This window comes from Triturus cristatus, chromosome 10 (genome assembly GCF_964204655.1).
Source record: "Triturus cristatus chromosome 10, aTriCri1.1, whole genome shotgun sequence".
In the NCBI taxonomy this organism is placed as follows: Eukaryota; Metazoa; Chordata; class Amphibia; order Caudata; family Salamandridae; genus Triturus; species Triturus cristatus.
In genome coordinates this window covers 405,592,346-405,612,876 of record NC_140593.1, presented here as the reverse complement: position 1 = coordinate 405,612,876, position 20,531 = coordinate 405,592,346, and the positions used below count along the sequence as shown (strand labels likewise).

At 45.1% G+C, this 20,531-nt stretch overlaps 1 protein-coding gene across 15 annotated transcripts in view; it reads right to left on the bottom strand.

Annotated features, from left to right (window-relative positions):
• KIAA1217 (KIAA1217 ortholog) overlaps positions 1–20,531 on the bottom strand; it is a 1,240,780-nt gene that overhangs the window by 23,092 nt on the left and 1,197,157 nt on the right. For all 15 annotated transcript variants that reach the window (XM_085631670.1, XM_085631677.1, XM_085631672.1 and 12 more), the window contains 3 exons: positions 8,381–8,529; positions 7,534–7,674; positions 6,737–6,856 (listed from right to left, as the gene is read on the bottom strand). In XM_085631670.1, the coding sequence (XP_085487796.1) occupies positions 6,737–6,856; positions 7,534–7,674; positions 8,381–8,529 (410 nt within the window). The remainder of the gene's footprint in view (positions 1–6,736; positions 6,857–7,533; positions 7,675–8,380; positions 8,530–20,531) is intronic.

Below are 20,531 nucleotides of genomic sequence, written 5' to 3'. Positions count from 1 at the left end.
CAGTAGCCGCATGAAAGTCTTGGCTGGCAAGGTTTGGTAGGTTTTCGAACTGCAGCAATAGAGTTTGGAAATTCTGGCTCCTGTGGGGGAGGCTAGAGCTGTGTGAGTGTTAAGAGTGGCTCCTAGATAAGATTGTATCTGTGAAGACTGTAGGTGAGACTTTTGAATGTTGACCGTGAAACCCAATTGGTGTAGTAGGTGTAACATGGTCTGAGTGTTTTGTAAACACTTTTGGTGTGTGCTGGCTTTGATGAGTCAGTCGTCTAGGTACAGGAAGACATGAATTTGTTGTCTTCTGGGATGAGCTGCTACCACTGCTAGGCATTTTGTAAATGCCCTGGGAGCAGTGGTCACTCTGAATGGAAGTACGTTGAACTGATAGTGTTTGCCTTCTATCACAAATCTGAGATATTTGCGATGAGTTGGGTGAATGGGAATGTGAAAGTATGCATCTTTTAAGACCAGTGTGGACAAAAAAATCGCCTTTCTGTAGGAGAGGAAGAACATGTTGAAGCATTACCATATGGATATGTTCTGACAGTATGTACTGGTTTAACTCTCTGATATCCAAAATTGTTGTTAAGAAACCGTCTTTAGGGGCAATTAGAAAATAAAGAGAGTAAATCTCTGAACCTTGGTACTGAAACTGAACTGGTTCTATGGCTCCCTTGAGCAAGAGAGATTGCACCTCTTGTTTGAGTAACTGCAAATGGTTTGACAGTTTGTGAATGCGTGGTCGAATGTTTGGTGGATTGGAGGTGCGCTCCAGGCAATAACCATGCTGGATAAGGTAGAGCACCCATTTGTCGGTTGTTATAGATTGCCAAATGGGGATAAACAGTTGAAGTCTTCCCTTGACATGTGTTAAGTGATCCGGGGAAAAAGCACATCTGATTGAGGAGTTGGAGAGGAGTTTCCCTTCTTCAACTAACTGCTGTGCCTTAGTGTTGTGTTCGTCTGGGAGATATTGGAGCAGTTGCTCCATCTCATCCCAGTGTGCCCTGTCGTTCCTAGCTAGTAGGCCCTGTGTGTTTGCGATGCACCAGTGGTTAGTGGCTTGAACAGCCACTCGTTTCCCCGAGGCATCTATAAGTTTGGATTCTTTATCTGGGGGACGTGCATCCTCAGAGATTTGTGAGTTAGCTCTTTTGCGAGCATTGGACACTACTAGGGAGTCGAGAGGTCATTGTCCCTTGATAAACACAGGATCTGATGGTGAGGGTTTATATTTTTTGTATACTCTTGGAGTTAAAATACATACTAGGACAGGGTCTTTAAAGATATCATCTGCATGCCTCATCATGCCTTTAAGCATAGGGAGTGTTTGACTTGACCTGTGTGTGGACTCAAGTGTGTCAAATAAAAAGTCCTCTTCTAATGTTTCTTTATGTAAGGGCACGCCATGATACTCTGCTGCTCCAGCAATGAGCTGCTGATAATCCATATTATTGTTTGGTGGGGATGGCTTTGCAGGATAAAGGTCTGGCTCATAGGACTGGTAACCATGCCCTCCTTCTTCTTTAAGGGAATCTTATGAGCAGTGTCCTCTGCAGGAAGTTTGTGTTCTGAAGGCGTTTTAGCCAAAATATGTCCAGTATCAGGATTAATATAAAAACATTTCTGTTTGGGATCCAATTTGACCTTAAGAACGTCTAAAATTGGTACTGGAGGATTAGGAACACTGTCCTTAGATTTCGGCGTCAAAATTGACTTGTCTTTGGCAGTGGAATGTTTCGGCTCCGAAGCATGTTTGTGTTTCGAAGCAGAGGATTTCGGCTCCGATCCAGATTTGTCCTTGGAGCCTGATGGTTTCGGATCCGAAGGTAATTTCAGCCGACTTGGTCCAGAGCCAGAAGGCTTGAAGGTTTGTTTCTGTGCCGAGCCGAGAGGCAGGACGTCGGAAACATTATCTTGGTGCCGACCTTGGCCAGAAGGCAGAGGTGGTGCTGTAGCCTTATGAGTTTTGGAAGAGAATTTAGGGGGCAAGGGGGCTTTGGTACTCATGGCACCCTGTACCCGAGGTACATCTTTAGACTCCAGATTGATCTTGAGCTCGGAATCGGACTCTGGTATGGAGAGAGCCTCTTCTTCTGCAGCGGACGCTTCAATCTCTTCTTGGTCGGATTCTTCTCCGAAGATATCTGGAGTGTGTTGGATGCTTTGGCGGTACATTTCTCGTCATCAAGCCTGACGATCGCGTAGAGTCTTCTTGGACTGAAACGACTTACAAGCATCGCAGTCTTCCTCATTGTGCTCCAGAGAGAGGCACAAGTTACAAACTTGATGCAGGTTGGTGCGAGTATATTTGGCGTGGCACCTCGGACAGAATTGGAATGGAGTCCGGCCTTCAACAGAAGGCTGGACCGACACAGCTAGGCCCGACGGCCGCCCACTAAGTTTTCAATCAAAATTGGAGAGTTTGTTGAGCGATTCAATATGCGGAGAACAGGGAAACGTGTACAGAAACAATACCATTGAGGGTAGAGTGGATTGCACACTGAGGGGAACCCGAAAAACGGTTTTCGAACTGGAGAGCAGCAATACACGTCCAAACCCGATGGCGGAAAAAAACTATCTAACAATGGAGTCGATGCCCATGCCCACTATCACCGAAAGGAGGAGTCACCTTACCTTGTGACCGGAAAGACTTCTAATAAAAACAACTTGCAAACATCCAGACCCAACACTAGATGGCAGGAGTATGCAAAGCATGTGTACCTACAGCACACTGCCTTGAACCAATAATTACAAAGAAATGCTTGCAATAGTTCATCTGGTAGGTAACCGTACTAGTCTTGCTCAAATACTCTGAGCAGGGTGGAGTGAATCTTTGTGATGCAGCCTCCATAAAGCGCAAACGGGGTCTCTTCAGGACCATTTCAATGTGTACAAGTTCTTATCGACCCAGGTTTTCATGGGAGAACTTTCAAGAGCAAGGCAGCTAAGATGGCAATAAATCATAACCTAAAAGGGAAACAAGGTGATTTGGTGGTGGAAAAGCAAAGTTAGGACTGCAAGGTAGTGTTTTTTTGGTTTTCTTTTAGTATATGGTAAGATGGTTTGATAGCATAGGAAGCCAGGTTATGTACAGTTTTGGTAGACCAACGTAATGGATTTGCGAAACACGTTCTTTTGCACAGAGAACCTTCCATTCTGGTATTGAGGGAAGGATTGAAAGTTAAGAGGACAGGTGCCAAAATTGAGGACTTTTTCAATGGAGGTAAAAGCAGTGGTAAGGTCATCAAGAAGGCTGTCAGGATAAACAAACTTGTTCACGATTAGAGTTTTAACGAGTGCCTTACCCAACTAGAATGAGAGGTGTGACTGTATACCTCTCATACAGAGGAGTTCCAAAGCCATCAACGAGCACATAGAGGCCACTGTAAAGGCACGTGCTTATTAAAAGGAGCCCCAAGGTACCTGAGAAAAGCTGACAGTCCTATGGAAATGGGGTGGACGAGGGCTCAGACAGGGATGCAGTGTATCATGGTAAATAGATGTGCATAAACCATCCCAAGGAGATAACGTGATTTAAATCAGTCACTTTAGCATGAGGCTGAGTGATGAGGAAAAGGAAGAAACATCTAGCGAGTGTCACTGGGGAATAGGTGATGTCTGTGAATGAGGTGATGTAAAGCAAAAGGAAAATGTTACTTGCTCTGTAAGCATCTATTTGTAGTATGTTGTGCGGTATATTCACATGCTCTGCATACTTCTTCCATCTAGTGTTGGGCTCAGACGTTTGCAAGTTGTTTTTCTTTCAAGAAGTCTTTTGAGTTACAAGATATGACTCCTCTCTTAGTTGGCAAAGCACATGGGCATTGAGTCTAAAGTAGATTCTTTTTTTTCTGCCATTGGGTTCAGACGATCACCAACAGGGCTCTGTGAATGACGACTTTCAGTGGTTTCCTTCATGGAACAACTCGGCTCAGCTGAATATCTTGGACTTCACTTTCCCCCCCTGAAAGCCATTCCACAGAGACCTGTCTCCCATTGATGCCTTACCACAAGGGCCTCTGTGCCCCTTCCCTCAGTCTCTGTTCTTAAGAATACACGTACGATTAAAGTACATCCTTCTAGTACTGCCTCAGTGCCAGTTGAAGCTCTCATGGATTTCCGACCACAAGGTGTGCAATGTGTGCCTCTCCTCCAACCACGACAACACTACGTGTGAAGGTTCCCTCACCTTCCATTTGAAGGAGACTCATTGGTGGTAATGCAGGCGGAGGTGTGCACATCAGAGGATTCAGAAGCAGGAATCCAACAACACTCCTGACATCTTCAGGGAACACATCGTTGAGGTAGGTGAGGAAGCCAGTTCCTCTGAGGCACAGCCCCTCCATTCGTCACCCAGCCCTGAGGCGGCATTTTCTACCTACTCAGAATCAGAGGAGGAAGAACAGATTTCTGGAGCCTCACAGCCACGGACGAAGACTTCAGCTTTGACCATAGTCTGCACTGACACTCAAATCGGGCCAGCACAATGTCCCTCGAGTTGAGGCACAGCACACTACCCCCGCTAAGGGGGCGGGCAATAAGCCCAGGCCTAAAAACACACCAAGAGCACAGTTGTTGCGAAAAACACCTTTGCTGCCTGCTCTGCAGAGTCAGAACACCCTATCATCCAGCGGTTGTAGGAGGAGCTGGATGCATGACAGAAACATCTGTTCATTCTTCTGCAGACACGCAACATCCCAAGATGGAAGCTCACCATTGGGGAGGAAATTTCTCTGGAGCCTGCTCCAGCTCCCAAGCAAAAACAACACAAGGACAGAGGCACCAGCCCTCTCCCTGTTGCACCGCCACTGTGTAAACAGTCTTTAAAGAGAGACGTAGTGATCAATGATGCCAAATTCTGCAGGTCAAGAAGCATGGGGGAACGATAACTGTGAAGGGCTTTGGGAGGTGGTTAGGAGACCTTGGTGGTATGTAGTCTGTGGAAGCCCGGCTGTCAAGGATTGAGCAGAAAGTAGTAGTGTGGGATACTCTTTGATATGAAGACGGGGGCAGATGACAGTATGCAGTGTTTGGTCAAAGAGAAGAGAGAGTAACTCAAGAGAGTTCGATTATCGGCAAGTCAAATCGGCTAGATGGACAACATCTAGCGCGCTCAGAAATGGAGGCTAAAGGTAGGGAAGAAGTGAAGGGGAAGAAAGAAGGGCATCTGGAGACAAAGATTTAAGGTGTACTCTGCCTACACTGATTGTATCACACTGAAGTGAGCGCTGGAGAGATTTAAACTACATGAAGCCAGCACATTATTTGATCTAAAATTAACAAATTTAACATCATTTAAGTAAATACATGAAGGAAAGGGTTTTTGTTAGTAATTTAATATTAATTAAAGGATAGAGGAAATTAACATAATGTTGTCAATTTATTTTACTATAACTTAGGAAAAAGGATACACTTTGTACTACGGTGAGGTTAAATAGAAATAATGAGTTTACTTCAATTGATTATAGGTTAGCACCAAGTCCCGTATTATGGGAAGGGTAAGAACAGCTGTTTCATCTGCCTTCATTTGACGTAAGTTCATTAAGAATTTGTGTTAATTTTGATTTAATTAAGGGATTTGTTTGGTGTTGACTAAGTGCCACGTTAAAGTTAGTAATTATATGTAATTAGATTTAATCTGTTGTAAGGCTTCGGTACAATTAGGGTCCTAATCATTATGTAATATCTTTAAATATACATTAAATTAATGTAACTTTTTTAAAATCGATGCAAGCAGAGGGTAGTGATAATGGGGCCTAAGTGGTGATAAATTATGTTTTAATCTTACTTTCAGGGTGTAGTGGCTGTCGTTATAGTGACATCAATGCAGTAGTAACTTGGAAGTATTTGACCTCGAGTTGGAAGCATGCAACTCCGTGTACTGAGGTGAGTATTAAAAAAGAAGACCCGTTCCATCGGAGTAGGAGGATATGGCCTGCTCCAGGGATAGCTGGTAGGCTTTAAGACACTTATGAGTGAAGCTGTGTCAATGCAAGGACAGGGTGCAATAGAAGCGAAGTGAAAGGCGCCCAGTAGGAGACGGCCAGCGGGACCAGGAAGGGAGAGAGCCCTTGAAGGCTGAACCGGCACCATTACTGGATGGGGTGCAGGGTTAATCACAGAGGCCGGAGATGGACATTTTAATGAACATGTACATCAGGATGGGGTCAGAGGAGGGGTCAGTGGTAGGTGGTGCATGGTGGCGTTTGTAGCTGGGGCTTAGGACCAGGGGGCTTTTGTTGAAAAATGTGATTAAGAGAAAATACGTCGGTGGTGGCAACGTTGGAGAGCAAATACTAGTAGTTGATAGAGAACAGGTGCGGATAGCAATGTCAGTCACCTCACAGCAGGCGGGGGTCAAAGGTTGCACCGCCAGAATAGTGGCTTTATTGAGAAATGAATCGCACTGCGTTTCATAACTCCTTGCCCCGGACCCTTAGTTGTAAATGATTATGGAATAAGGAAAAGGGCAGAGGGGCCTGGAACCATCAGAGCTTTGATTATATTGTGTCTATTAGACTCATATTACCCCATCCCGGAATAGGTTTTGAGTTGCACACATTGCAGTTGGCCATATGCGGCGGCACTGCCACTCAAAGCACCGAGACAGCAGTCAGGGCGGTTTCTACCATTAGGCAAGACTAGGCGGCCGCCTAGGGCGGAACAGCCCGGCGGACGCAGGCCACAGGAACGCTGCATCGTAAAAATGGTAGGTTAGTTTCAATTCACCCGGGGTTACCTTTTTTTCCTTTGGATGAATCAATCCCACCGGCCGCGTGTCTTTCGTCTGGTTCTCCACCCTGGACTGCTCGACGTGGACTTTCGAGGTCGCGTCTATGTACGAACACTTCTGGTAAGCCTAAGAAAGTAAGAGATTTGAAATCAACACCACCATGCAATCCTGGCTTTCTTTCCAGTACTAAAGCGAATATATTTGACTGCAGGCCAGCCCAGGATCAAATATTCGTGTATCTTGCAATGCTGGAATGGCGGCATGAAGGAAAGTAATCTTGGTCGAAGGTGGGAGGCGAGCCAGAATGGCAGATCCGAACAACAGACGTGCAAGCCCAGCACAAGACCATGACCATCGAGGAGCAGCCAAGACAGTGAGGGTGACTACATTTTAAAATCCGGTTACAGGTTTGTTGCATTGTCTGCACTCTGTCCTTCTGTTCCATCCAACCCCTTATTCCCTCCTCACGTGGTAAGCCTCCTGGTTGGACCAAGATACGGCAGAGTAATTGCCGTTTACCTCGTCTTCCCTTCCAAGGGGTCCCTGGAATTAAACTAGATCACAGAAGGTTTCATTGTTGCCAGCTAAAAATAAAACACCCCCAGATGCAGGGGAGCCCTCGCTCAATAACTTCGTTAAGAAAAAAAGCTGCATACAGTGAGCACCGTTTCTACTGTTGCCCGCTAGGTGGTAGTATCGCCACACGCTAAGAATGCCGCACGTATGAGCAGAGAAACGCGTGACCCTCACAATTTGATAGGTGCACCGGTGGGTTCACGTGGCACTACGCAAGGAAAATTTACCTGCAGTTCGGCCATAATGCGCTCTCCTTCCTGCTCGTCGTCATCCGTTGTGTTGGAATCTGTTCCCACAGGAGGCTTCGGGTGAGAGATATGGTCCTCAGTTTGACATCTCGCGAATTTTGTCATATCGTCATTAAGCTCCTAGAATGTTGGAGAATGATAAACACAGTAAGAGTCCAGGATATTTAGAACTTCACCAGTGCTAATGTGTCCTACAGATCCAAACTGTGCTGGCCTCTTTAACCAAATGATTTAGATTCCCTAGTTTGATAATACCAACATTGAAAACAATAGTGCACATGACATTTTTTCTTAATTAAAAATGTACAAAGCCATGGGCATTTTCATTAAACGTGTTTTCATTCAAATCCCCCACGCTTGCACAAGTCTTTAAGAAAAGGTTTTTCAAACCAGAATAGAGTTGCACGTTTTCAGAGTAACTCCTATCTTTGACCTTCAGAGAACCACAACAATTCTCCAAAGAACGCCAGCATTTAAAGACCGCGCTCGAAGTTGTTCAACAATCGGGAACTGTCACATCCGGAATCGACGTGAATCCGCTCATTTACATACTGCGCAGTCGGGCTTGACTATAATTAACTTGAACGCTCGAGGCAGGTGGTCTTTAAATATAAGGTAATATACTTTTCTTTAAAACAAAATAATGTCTGAAATAACTGCTTCAGATCATTTGCAAAAAATGGGGGTTGGCACCAGAATTAAAAAATAAAATACATCAGACCAAACACCAGCTCTAATTCGAATAGTAGTAAATGCGGTCCCTGAAGAAACATGCACTTGTGCCATTTGTGCCTAGCCGAAATAATCTTCATGTGAATCCCCCAACCTTTGAGGGGTCCTTTTTCATCGAGAGCGCAATGTCCACCGGTCTTGCTGTCGCTAGACCAGATCCTGGCGGATAGATTCGACGTGGAGGAGGAGGCGGCGGAGACTTCATAACTTTATCGTTTTCGTGTTCTGCACCCGGAGCCTCTTCTGCAAAATAAAATGTGGCACAAGCAACAAAATGTTAGCTAGACTTGTAGAAGTCGTTTATATCCAGTGCTTTAAATGGGGAAAATAAAGTGCAGGCACTTATCAAATTGAGCTGTGGGTTGGGACGGTGGGGGAGGGGGCGGCGGGTGGTAAGGAGGCGGGGATAGAGGCTGGACTAAGGGTGGGGCTAATGACAAACATTTAAAGGGCTGAATAATTTTTGGGACACGAATGATGACGACAGTGCTTAATTTGTAAAATATTAAGTGCCAGGGCTCTGACCAGGAGGCCACTGCAGCTTGCACCACCCATCGCCCTTATCATCGCTGCCAAAACATCTACTAATCATCTCTCTCGCATGAAAATGCGACAGTTCAGATAGTTCCAGGTCCCCAAAGCTAAAGGAATGGCTGGGGAGGAAGGTGTTAGTAATTTTATTATGTATATTGTTTTCCTAAATAACTGTGATACTGCTCATCTCTAAATTACATGAGCAGCGCCAGCTTGTGGCAGACTGCCCTAAGTGTGGTCATGACAATTAAGTGCCGGTGCTTAGCACCGGAAAGCTCCGGCTCAAATTAAGCAATGGATGACGAATTGCTTCAATCTGTAATGTATTGTTAGTGCCCCTGCATGTATGAAGGATACGTTTAACATTCTCTTTCAAATGTTGCATATATGAAGATTGCCTCTGCACATATGGCACATGAACCACATTTGAAAGTTGATATCATACACAGTTTCAGCTACCATTGGTAGCTAATAGAAGAAAGGTAGACCATGATTTTCTACCAACCAATACTAGTTGACAAGAGTTTTGAACAGGTAAATATCAGGTTTCCCTTTTTGTCAGAGGCATTGGTCCAATGAAAGTACAATCTGGAGTTCTCAGGACACTAAGATCAATTGCAGAAACCAAAGTTTATTCACCCAACAAGACAACACTAGTTAAAAACCAAGCAATTCAGAATGCACAAAGAGCTAAGGTACTGAAATACTGTTTCAGGATCATCAATTGTGTAGGCAAGTAATTGAGGTTAACTTTGGGGTGTTCACATTTGGGAATTTCCCATGCCCACACCTTATATAAGGTACTTATGTAGGATGGCTAGCAAATGAGGGTCAGACTGAAGTGGTTGAAAAGTGTAAGGCATTATTATCGGAGAAGATCACCTGAGGGGTATGAAAGAATTGTTAAGGGGGTTGAAGGTATCTGTGTTGGGAGTGGATGGTACGGGGCAGGGATTGAGGTTGCTTGCACGGGGTGCAAAATAACTGATAGGTGTGGCAGAGAATTGGAAAATGGAGCATAGCCTTTAGTGATGGACAACAGAGTGATGGGCAGAAAGCACCTGAGAGAATGTGATGGATAAATACTAAGGGAAAGGGAGGAGAGTATTAGGAGATGGACCTGATAATGAGTGCAAGAGTAAGGATAAAGTAGAGAGTATCTCTGACCTCCTCACAGATCTATGTATCCTGATACTCCTCTGTAAGCTCTTGTGCCCTGACTCTCTGCCACCTGCTTAACCTTTCCATCTGCCCACAGGTGCCCCTTTCTCAGCATTTTCTTGCACCTGAACCCTCTGCAGTCCCTCAATCTGTACCCTCCAGTGGTTATGTATCTGTTTCCCCTGCACCATCCGGTGCTACTGTCCATGTGTTCTCTTGTACCCTTTGGTACCCTCTGACATATCTCCACTGAACCCTCCGTGCACTACGTCTCTGCCCTCTGACATCTCAGCTCCTGTGCACTCGGTGCACTGCATCTCTACTCTCTGCCATCTCTGCTTCTGCGCCCTCAGTGCATTGCATCTCAACCCTCTGATATCTCTGCCTCCGCATCCTCAGGGCACTGCATCACCACAGTCTGGCATCTCACACCCTCAGAGCATGGCATCTCTACCCTCTGACATCTCTGCCTCTGCACCCTCAATGCACTGCATCTCTATCTTGTAACATAGCTGCCTCGTCTCCCTCGGTGCACTGCATCTCTACCCTCTGACATATTTGTTTCTGCGCCCTGAGTGCACTTAATCTCTACCCTCTGACATCTCAGCTTCTGTGCACTCGGTGCACTGCATTTCTTCCCTCTGACATCTCAGCTTCTGCGCCCTCAGTGCATTGCATCTCAACCCTCTGACATCTCTGCCTCCGCATCCTAAGGGCACTGCATTACCACAGTCTGGCATCTCTGCACCCTCAGAGCATGGCATCTCTACCCTCTGACATCTCTGCCTCTGCACCCTCAGTGCACTGCATCTCTATGTTGTAACATAGCTGCCTCGTCTCCCTCGGTGCACTGCATCTCTACCCTCTGACATCTCTGCTTCTGCGCCCTGAGTGCACTTAATTTCTACCCTCTGACATCTCGGCTTCTGCGCCCTCCGTGCACTGCATCTCTACCCTCTGGTAAATCCGCTTATGTAACCTGAGTGTACTGTATCTGTCCCCTGGTATCTCTGCGCCCTCGTGCCTCTGCCAGTCTACCCTCTGTACCGTCAATGAATAACTCAGCACAGTGCAGCAACACCACCCACGTGCTTCTAGGGAGATGTGACATTCATTATTCCAGTTCACAATTAAGCTGAGGCCAGAACGCTGCTTGCATTACACTCGCTGTGTATGTGCAGGATGCAGTTTAAAGCCCAGTAATGCGCGCTGGTCAAATGCTTCTATAACGTGTTTATCAACTCTGGGAGGTGTAGCTACAAAGAACTAGTGAGTCAGTCATCAGCCTTGCCTGCGCTCCTGTATAACAATTTGGCATAGACTGCATGTTAAAAATAAAGTTTGGTACAGCATCAATAAATAATAAATGGAGGTGTCAGGGTGGGTGCTGTGTGGTACTTTTTTGCAGTTTTATATAACGCAAACTCGACCTGCAGTTGTCGGAGCGCTTTACATGAGCATCAGTTGCACTACACACATTACTTTGCACAATGAGATGATGTGATTCAGGCCCGGTTCTAGCGGGTGGGCCGGGTGGGCCAGGCCCACCCAAACATGAACCGTGGCCCTCGCAGTGACGTCAGGAAGGCCAACAGAAAATGGCCACTGCAATTTAAAATGTTCCTCTGAACGCTATTTTTCTAGGAGCTGCGTGATTGGGCCTGGGCTCTTTCTCACAGGCAGCCCCAATCACGCATCTCCTTTTAGAAAGGTGGGTTGTGTCCCGCCCACTGGTGCAGGTACAGGGACATGGCGAATAGGAGAAATCCTCTTTGGTACCTGTATTCTGTGCGTACCGTCCTGCTGTGTGGATATATCCTTCTTTTCAGAGCTGGAGAAAAGGAGTTTGTTGATCCTGATTCACCTTTCCAGACCCCTTCAGCTGTTTATCAGATCCGGCTGTGACAGAGTTTGAACGTAGCTGTGGCTATTGTTCTGTTTTTTAAAATCTGCACAGGCCTAGGTAGATACATACTTTGTTTATGCTTCGAGGATATGTGTATATTAGTTAATATTTTAAAAATCTGTGAGGGCCCAGCAAGACACATACTTCGTGTATGCCGTGTATATTTCATTTATATCATTGTATCGTTATCATGATGGATGCAAGACACAACTACTAAAATGTCCAGATAACTCTGGCGATTAATGATCCTGCTGGAGAGCAATATTTTGTATGTTCGTAATTTTTAAATGCAGATAGACTGTATTTTATGTGGATAGCACAGTGGGTTACTTGCAGTAAAGAAGTTACAATCCTAAAATGGGACAGTGACCTATGAACTGACATCAAAGAGCTGCATACAAACCTGAATGGTATAATTAGAACGTATTGTTTTTGTGTTGCAATATAGTTAGAATTTTCCCAGTCTTTAATAACTCTAATATTGCTATAAAGAGCTTGTTTTGTCAGATATACATTTTAATCAGTAAAGCCAGCCAACCCCGTAACCACTGAGGTATGCTTTAAATCCTGCGTTTGTGCGTCTCCAGACCAAACCCTCTTAAAACATACTGCTCACCAGTATGGATGACATGTGATTCCTACACCTTGTAATCCTCATTGGCTTATGTGACATTCCCTATAGGCTGATTTACATACTTGTAGGATTCATTGTCTCTGCATAATGTGTGCATGATGCAAGTACTGTGACACCCTACACTATGAGTAGCGCTATACAGCAAATTAATTTGAATATGAGAGAGGGGCTACAGAGAGATGAAGAACACTGTTGGAGGATGGCAGTGAGGGAATCCAAGGAGGAGGTCATGGGGGGCTACGGAAAGATGAAGTGCACTGTTGGAGGGTGGATTAAGGGAGTCTGAGGAGGAAGTGATGAGGGGGAAAGGCTATGGAGAGATAAGGGGCACTGGTGGAGGGTGGTAGTGAGGGAGTCTGAGGAGGAGATCATGAGGGGGCGGGGCTATGGAGAGATTGTGAGGGGCCCTGGTGGAGGGTGGTAATGAGGGAATCTGAGGAGTAGGTCATGGGGGCAGGGTGGGGGATACGGAGAGATGAGGTGCACTGGTGGAGGGTGGAAGTGTGGGAATGTGAGAAAGAGCTCATTGAGGGAAGGGCTACGGAGGGATGAGGGGCACTGGTGGAGGGTGGCAATGAGGGAATCCGAGGAGGAGGTCAATATGGGGAGAGGCTATGGAGCGATGAGGGGCACTGGTGGAGGGTGGTAGTGAGGGAATCCGAGGAGGAGGTCATGGGGGCAGGGTGGGAGATACGGAGAGATGAGGGGCACTACTGGAGGGTGGTAGTGAGGGAGTCTGAGGAGGAGGTCATGAGGGGGAGGGGCTACAGAGGGATGGAGTGCACTGTTGGAGGGTGGTAGTAAAGGTATTTACAGAGAAAGAGGGCAGTGGTGGGGCGCCAATAAATAACTCTCCACATGCTCTGTATACACACAGAAGCAATCCTTGTATCATAGTGATTGTTTGCAAGTAGATATGATGTAATCTAAGGCTTGTAGACTACCTCCTGAAGAGACAAATTGGGCCAGTAGTGGCCCACCCAAATGCCCCCTTGGCCCACCCAAACAAAAATTCCTCGTGCCGGGCCTGATGTGATTTGCCAGGAATCACAGGATGCTGAGTCGACGCAGAGACTTGAACCTGGTACCCCGCTCCAAAGTCAGCAGCTCTGGCCATTACCCCACATCCTTTCCCCTTCAGTGGGCTTGGGGCAGGGGTGGCGCGCATGCCACTTACCTATGTTGCAGAAGGTTCCTTGCTGGGTCCTCAATCTGACTGGCGCTGGTGGCAAACCTGCTTCATGCAGGTAGCTCTTCTCTGCCGCCTCGCTGGTGAGGGCCTGTGGCCCTTTGTTTTCTGTTCTGCTGCGCTGGCAAAGAAGAAAGGGAAAGCCAGAGCAAATGGCACTTTTTGAAGGGCTTCCCCTCCTTCCGGCAGCACAGCTACCTGGCAGGTGACGTCACAAGTTACTCTGCCGTAGCTCATCACTACTGGTGTGCACTTGCCACCATGTGAGCATGTGCTGCAGTGTAGAAATGTGATGCGTGCTCACATGACGACTATTTGTGACCTGAAATGCTGACCTGATGCAGCGAATACCGGTACTCTCCTTGGTAACAGAGAAGTTCAGGTACTCTTGGGGGGGATGAAGTGCCAGTACTCCGTACCGGTGAGTACAGGCACATTTAAAGCACTGTTTATATCCCCTTCAAATAACTGTTGCAAAAAAGACCACCTTTTCAAGTGGCTGAAGACGATCTGAATGCCTGACATGAAATTTTCCTTTGAGTGAAAACAAGCCCGGTGCTGGAATTGGAAACAAATGTACTCCGGGAACCCATACATTGGGTGTCAAGGTGTGGCAGAGAAAAAGAGGTGTAGTCAAGAGAGTTATCAAAAGCAAAGCCTTACAGTAAACGTATATATTTACTGAGGGCTGGCCCTAATTTCGATTGACCAGGACAGCGCCCTGGGCAGAAAGAAAACTTGGTGTTTGTTATGGGGTTGTGTGGCTGGTTGCTGCGGTGTGATGGCAGGAGGTGTGAGGAAGATGGGAGGAGGGCAGGGGGTTGAAAGAGTGCTAACAATTATGCTGAGGTAAACTAAGGGCTGATTACAAAGTCTTTAAAGGGACCAGATTGAGATCAAGTAGGATAGACGAGCTGCAGTTTGCATGGCATTAAGTAAGGAAGTTATTGATGTCCTGGGCCCTGGCCTATATTTATTATTTTTGATGCAAGGGGACAGTGCATCAAACTTGCTTTGCGTCACAGGGAGGGAGAAAAATTGTCATATCTATGAAGATATGGTGATTTTTTTCTCTTCCCCCAGCGCTGGCATACTTTTGCCAGCTATGCACCTACTACGCATGCACCATAGTGCATGGGTTTGTGCATTCTCTGAAGCATAGGTGTTTGTATTGGAAGGGGTGCCTTCTATTACAAAACTATGCTTCAAGGCTTTTCCCACTTGTATGTTTGGTGTACAATGTAGCAAACATACAAAGTTGGAAAAACAAGGAGAAATAAAAGCAGCAACGACACGTCTACAACATATTTCTCCTCGTTACTCTTGCCTTGAGGAACCATTCGATTTTGTCACAAATCTCTGTCTACTAAAGTTTGTAGCTGGGAATTTGTGCCAGAACTAGGGTTGGGGAGAACTTGTGGACTTTCACACTGGGGAGTTCTGTGGAGTTACATAAAAACTCTGAGAGATTCCGAGAGACTCCATGAGAAGGTGGAATTCAGCACATCGCACTGCTCATGCTGATTTTTAGCACCGGGAGGTTGTTTCGCGCTGCAAAATCTGCGCGAACAGCACCACATGGAGAGCCAGAAAGTGCCGCTCCTTTGCTGCCACCCGGGAAGATTCTCTGTTCGAGCAGCAGTTTTCTCACTGCGAAAGGTCGCGGCTGCACTCGTTTAGAAAATCTCGCCGGGTGCCATTCCAGTAATCGAAAATCACGCTAGGGGATGCAAATTTTTGCAAGCGCATGCCAACTCAATGTTGGCAAGCAGCACGTGTGAAAAAACTCCGCCGGTTGGCAGAGTTTTGCCAAACTCCGCATTACAAGCGTAACACAGTGGACAAAACTCTGCAAACTCCACCGGCACAGCAGAATTTATTGATCACCCTTAGTCAAAACTCAAGGGTGGTTGCATGGGAACGCACATGCGCAACCAATGTAAAGCAAAGTAGTACACAGCACAACTTTTCAGTACTTTGGGATATCATCCAACGCAAACCTTGATTTACGTTGGGTAGTATATCCCACCCCAACGCTTTCACCGGGTTTGCATCACAAAAGTGGTGCAAAACATTAGCACATCTGCGCCTCATTTTAAAACAATCTTCTGTAAAGAAATTGGCAACAAGAACAAATGTACCAGTAAATATGTTCTTGCTAACCTAATTGATCACAAAGAGACCGTTTTTAAAATATCTTACAGGGTTATGACACCTGCTGCAGAGATCTTTGTGTGCCCAGCAATTTTCAGGCGATTATAATAACAGTAAAATAACTCTGGTGGTTAATAGAGTTCTATATGTGTGTCCAGTCACATTTTTGACTCCTATGTAGCATAGAGGGGTAATTTTCCTGCTGCATAGCACATTGTGTAACATGCGGATTGACAGATTTGTATTTTGTGTAGATAGCTAAGTGGGATACTGCTTTTGACACAGATCCCCTTGTTGCTTCCAGTTCATAAGCTGCAATTCTTATATAGCACAGTGAGTCACGAACTGACATAAAAGAGCTGCATGCAAATTGCAAGACATGGGTTTAGATCCATATCTTTTTCTCCTCCATCTTTGTCTTTCTAAGTTTGCAAAAAGGGATCTTTTGGGTAGTAGTAAATTCTTGTTTTTACAGACTGAGTTACTTTTTAAAAATCTTAACTCTGTGTTTCCCCTGACCATGCACACATCGCATATAATGTCTAGAAATATAGATATGTGACTCTCCTAAACTTATAGCCCTCATTGTCTTTTGTAACATTTCCTGTACATCGATTTACACACGTGTGCTTTATTGTCTCTGTGTGATGTCAGGTTCTCTGATATCCTACACTGGGATGAGTAGTGCTATAAAAGCATTAAATAAAAAATAAATTAGGAAGTGCTATTTAAATTATTTGTGTAATTACTCATACCCACAAACATAACTGGCATTAGTACCTGCACGTCTTTTAAGAAGGGTTTTGAAGAAGTCAAAAACCTGCCTCCGATGTATAATTTCTCTGAAGTACTTGTGAAGTGATAAGCTGTGTGTCTTTGTTACCTTCCATAGTATTGGTGTCTAGGTGTTAGGCTCCAGATGGCTTCCAGTCTGGAGGAGACTTGATCATAAGGTGGGCTGATGGCCCATTAAATCCCGCATTTGTTTTAAATCCACCTGGAAGTGAACATAAAATGATAAAACCCCCCCTCTCCACTAGCATGTTGCTGCACTGAACAGAAAGCAGATGAAGTGTTCGAGCTGCTGAATTGGCTTCCAGAGCTGCAAAGTTTCACCAAGACATATTCAGCATATATTACTGGGTTGGCCAGATCCGGCTCAGAAATAGCTGTTGGAACTGGGATACGGTGGGATACCCCAATAATTTCCTGCACTGAAGGGCCTCAATACACAGACGGGTAGACTTACCAAGCATTGTTCCCCACAACAGTACACAAAAACTGCAGAGCTGCATTGTGGGAATGGCAAAACAATTGTGGTGTGTCTTTTCACAGCACACCATGTGCCAAAAAACCACATAAACACAAATGTCTGACACTAAACTAAATTTAGCACTAAGCCACTGTGCAAAGGCATGGGAGTGGTGTCTTACATGAGATTTGTACCTCAAGTACAAATTTCTTCGAGTAGATGCTATCCTAGCGGTCAGTCACGTAATATGTGCTATTTTTTGTCACAGTATCACATATTAAGTGCGGAAATTTCATTCTGTTTTGCTCATTTTTTTATTGCCTCTTTTCGTCTGAGATCAGTATTCCCCACTAGGAGCTACTTGATTGACTTGAGTTGATCTGGCTTTGCGTGGAACTCTAGAGGGGTTGGCGCAGTTCCCACTCCTTTACACCCACTTTGAACGTTTGATCAGTGGATTTGCACTATTCGGCACAGTGCTGTGTATTGCTACAATTGTTCCACTTTTTAGGGGGAAAAAAATCAATTTGTGAGCAATGTATGGCCAGAGAGCAGAGAAATGTAATGTACACCGCCTGTTCTCAATTCCAGTAGCATAACACACAAATAATAGAACAAATGGCAACATTTGAAAAGAAGCCACTAAAATGGGACATTGGTGGACGACCTCTGGGGTATAAGAGTCCTTTGGCTGTGCTGCCCTGTGTTACACCTCAGCATCAGCCCAGCATCCCAGCATCCCACACCTTCTTGTTTGGGAGCATGCTACCAGGTGTCTGCTATTCGAGTTAAAATCGCGCCTGCGATAAAAGTCTTCATTTAAGGGCGCATTAAACCTGGGTAGTCGCTGCCCCTGCTCATTGATTTTCAGCTCTGCAGATGGCTGCCACCTTTTCTACTTAGTGTTCCATCAAACTGACCTTAGCGTCAGGCCTAATATGTTTCAGTGACAAAACACTGTTTCGATTTTCGTTTAAATGGGAGAGTGGAAACTACTTAAACATATTTCAAGCAACCAAAGATGTTACTATGACCTTGTAGCCAACGTTTCCAGATTCAGTCGAACCATTAGAGGTGTGTCAGTGTGGAAGAGATAAATGCAATTTACGACCCGAACAGCACAGGCAGCTTTCGAGCCAAGGCAAAGATTCTTGTGCAACATAAAAAAGGAAATGGAATTAAATGGGGCTTCTTAAGATGAAGGTCCCTACAGCAGGACCCTCGGCCTATGGTAAGGGAGCAGAGGCAAGAATGGCTGTATTAAAACGTGGAACCATCCATCTTGGAGCAGCAGATTCTATCATTTAAATCTATATTGGTACAGGCTAGGTATGTGCAGCCCGAGCTTCCACCGTTCAAGCATCCCTCTTGTTTATGATGCCCTTAGAGGTGGACATCCCGGCTGACTTGCTGAGGACAAGCAATTATTCAACACCTTTTTTAGCAGAAGGCAATGAGTAAGATTAATTAGTATGGGCTACTTGATGTTTAGGCACTTCAGAAAGACGCTGGGGTATATTTACTAAAAGGTCTCGCAATACCGAGCAGTAAACAAAGTTGTTGCATTGCATGGCAGGGAGAAAGCAGGAACGCACCATATCTACAGAGAGATGGCACTGCGCTTCTCTCTCCCCAGCGCAAGTGTACAATCAGGCTGCCTAGCACCGCGCACACCTTTGCATCATAGCAACCCTTTTTGTCTTGGTTTTGTTAGAATACCTACATATGAAAAACAGCACGGTATAAGCCTCGCGTGCCGTTAAGCATACAGTAATATGTTGTTTCTAATCTTTGTTGAGGTGGGGATGGGTATTCACACCCCCACACTGAACAATGCTATTAAATAACATATTAAAGCTACCATATCTGCATCCATACTCCCACTATATTGTACATCTAGTTAATGTGTACATACATACACATATTTTGGCGAAAGATTTACACACAGCTTACGGACCCAAGAGTAGCACGTGCCCGTGTGTGGGCCCCAATAGCTTCAAAACTGCAATTTCCAGTTTGCTTCAAGATGAAAAAGCACACGCTCTCCCAGCAGGTAATTTGCAATTTACACTTTATTGAGCATATATATATACATACAACAAAGACAGGTACCTATGTCACATGACACGGCACAGAAAGGGAACTTGATGGGTTGCGGGAAAGGAAGAAAGAGAGCAAAAATAAGATGCGGTTCTGCTCTCTCCTTGCGCGGGTGCACTGTGCGCTGCCAGGGGCCAATGCAGCAAATCTTTCGCCTCTGTGCAAGGGTGCCTGCATTACCTTCCTGCACAAAAAGCAATCCAAAAAGGCATTTTCTCTTTCTATGTATGATGCAGAATCCATCATACATCATACATAGAATGGGAGGTGTAATGAATTTACATAATCCCTGGTTTACACACCTTTGTAAACTTGGTATTGGGTCAAATCCATGGATGCACGTACGGAAACACCCATGCTCCACCAATGGAATGTCTTCCCGCTTGAAATGTAATGTAGTGCAGCACAAGCCACTGCGTTGCATCACATATCTTTACAAAGCCAAGCAAGGTGGCGTAAAACTCCCCTTGCTTGGCTTTTTGAATATACTAAAGCTTTTGCGATGTCCTTGTGTCTCAACGCAAGAACAATGTAAAGGCTTAGTAAATTTGGGTCAAATCATTTGTCTGCCATCGCTGCCTCTGAAATTGGTGAAAAATAGTTACCTTCTATTTCAAAGCTAGATAGAAAAACATGTCAAATAAGGTCTGTCAGGCCAAACTAGTTTAACAATTTGCTAACCAGCTGCAAAATGCAGATCTGTTTCTCTAGCCTCCACGTCTTTTTGTTCTTACACTAGGATTTATCTCCGGTGTCTTTCCAATGCTTTTTCAAATTCTGTTATGGATTTTGATTTCATCAACTACATTGCATTTACTGCCCTTTCTTAGGGAAAGTTCCTCCTGTTACGGTTTAGCCCCCATACATGCCTTACTTCATAGTGAAATCATGGGTAATCACTGAAGGCCCTCAAAAGTTGTGCCATGTCTGGTTTTCAGTACAACTAATCCATATGCAGTAAGAAAGACTGCACATAACTTTATTTCACTAATATTAATAATGGAAGTCTTAAACCCCAGCTGTTGCAGACACAGAAGGACCAAGGTCGTCTCCATTGTTCTCGAGTCAGGCCTGCACTGGAATATATATATATATATATATATATATATATATATATATATATATATATATATATATATATATATATATATATTAAGTCTCACAAGTTGCCTTTGCAGAGAGCACTCCCAACAAGTCAAATTAGCAGCGAACAGCTTCGGTGAAAAGAAATATTAGCATGCCTTGCCTGACGCGTTTCAAACTTTACAGTCCTTTCTCGAAGGCAGCATGCAAACAGCAGTGTTCATTCCACAAT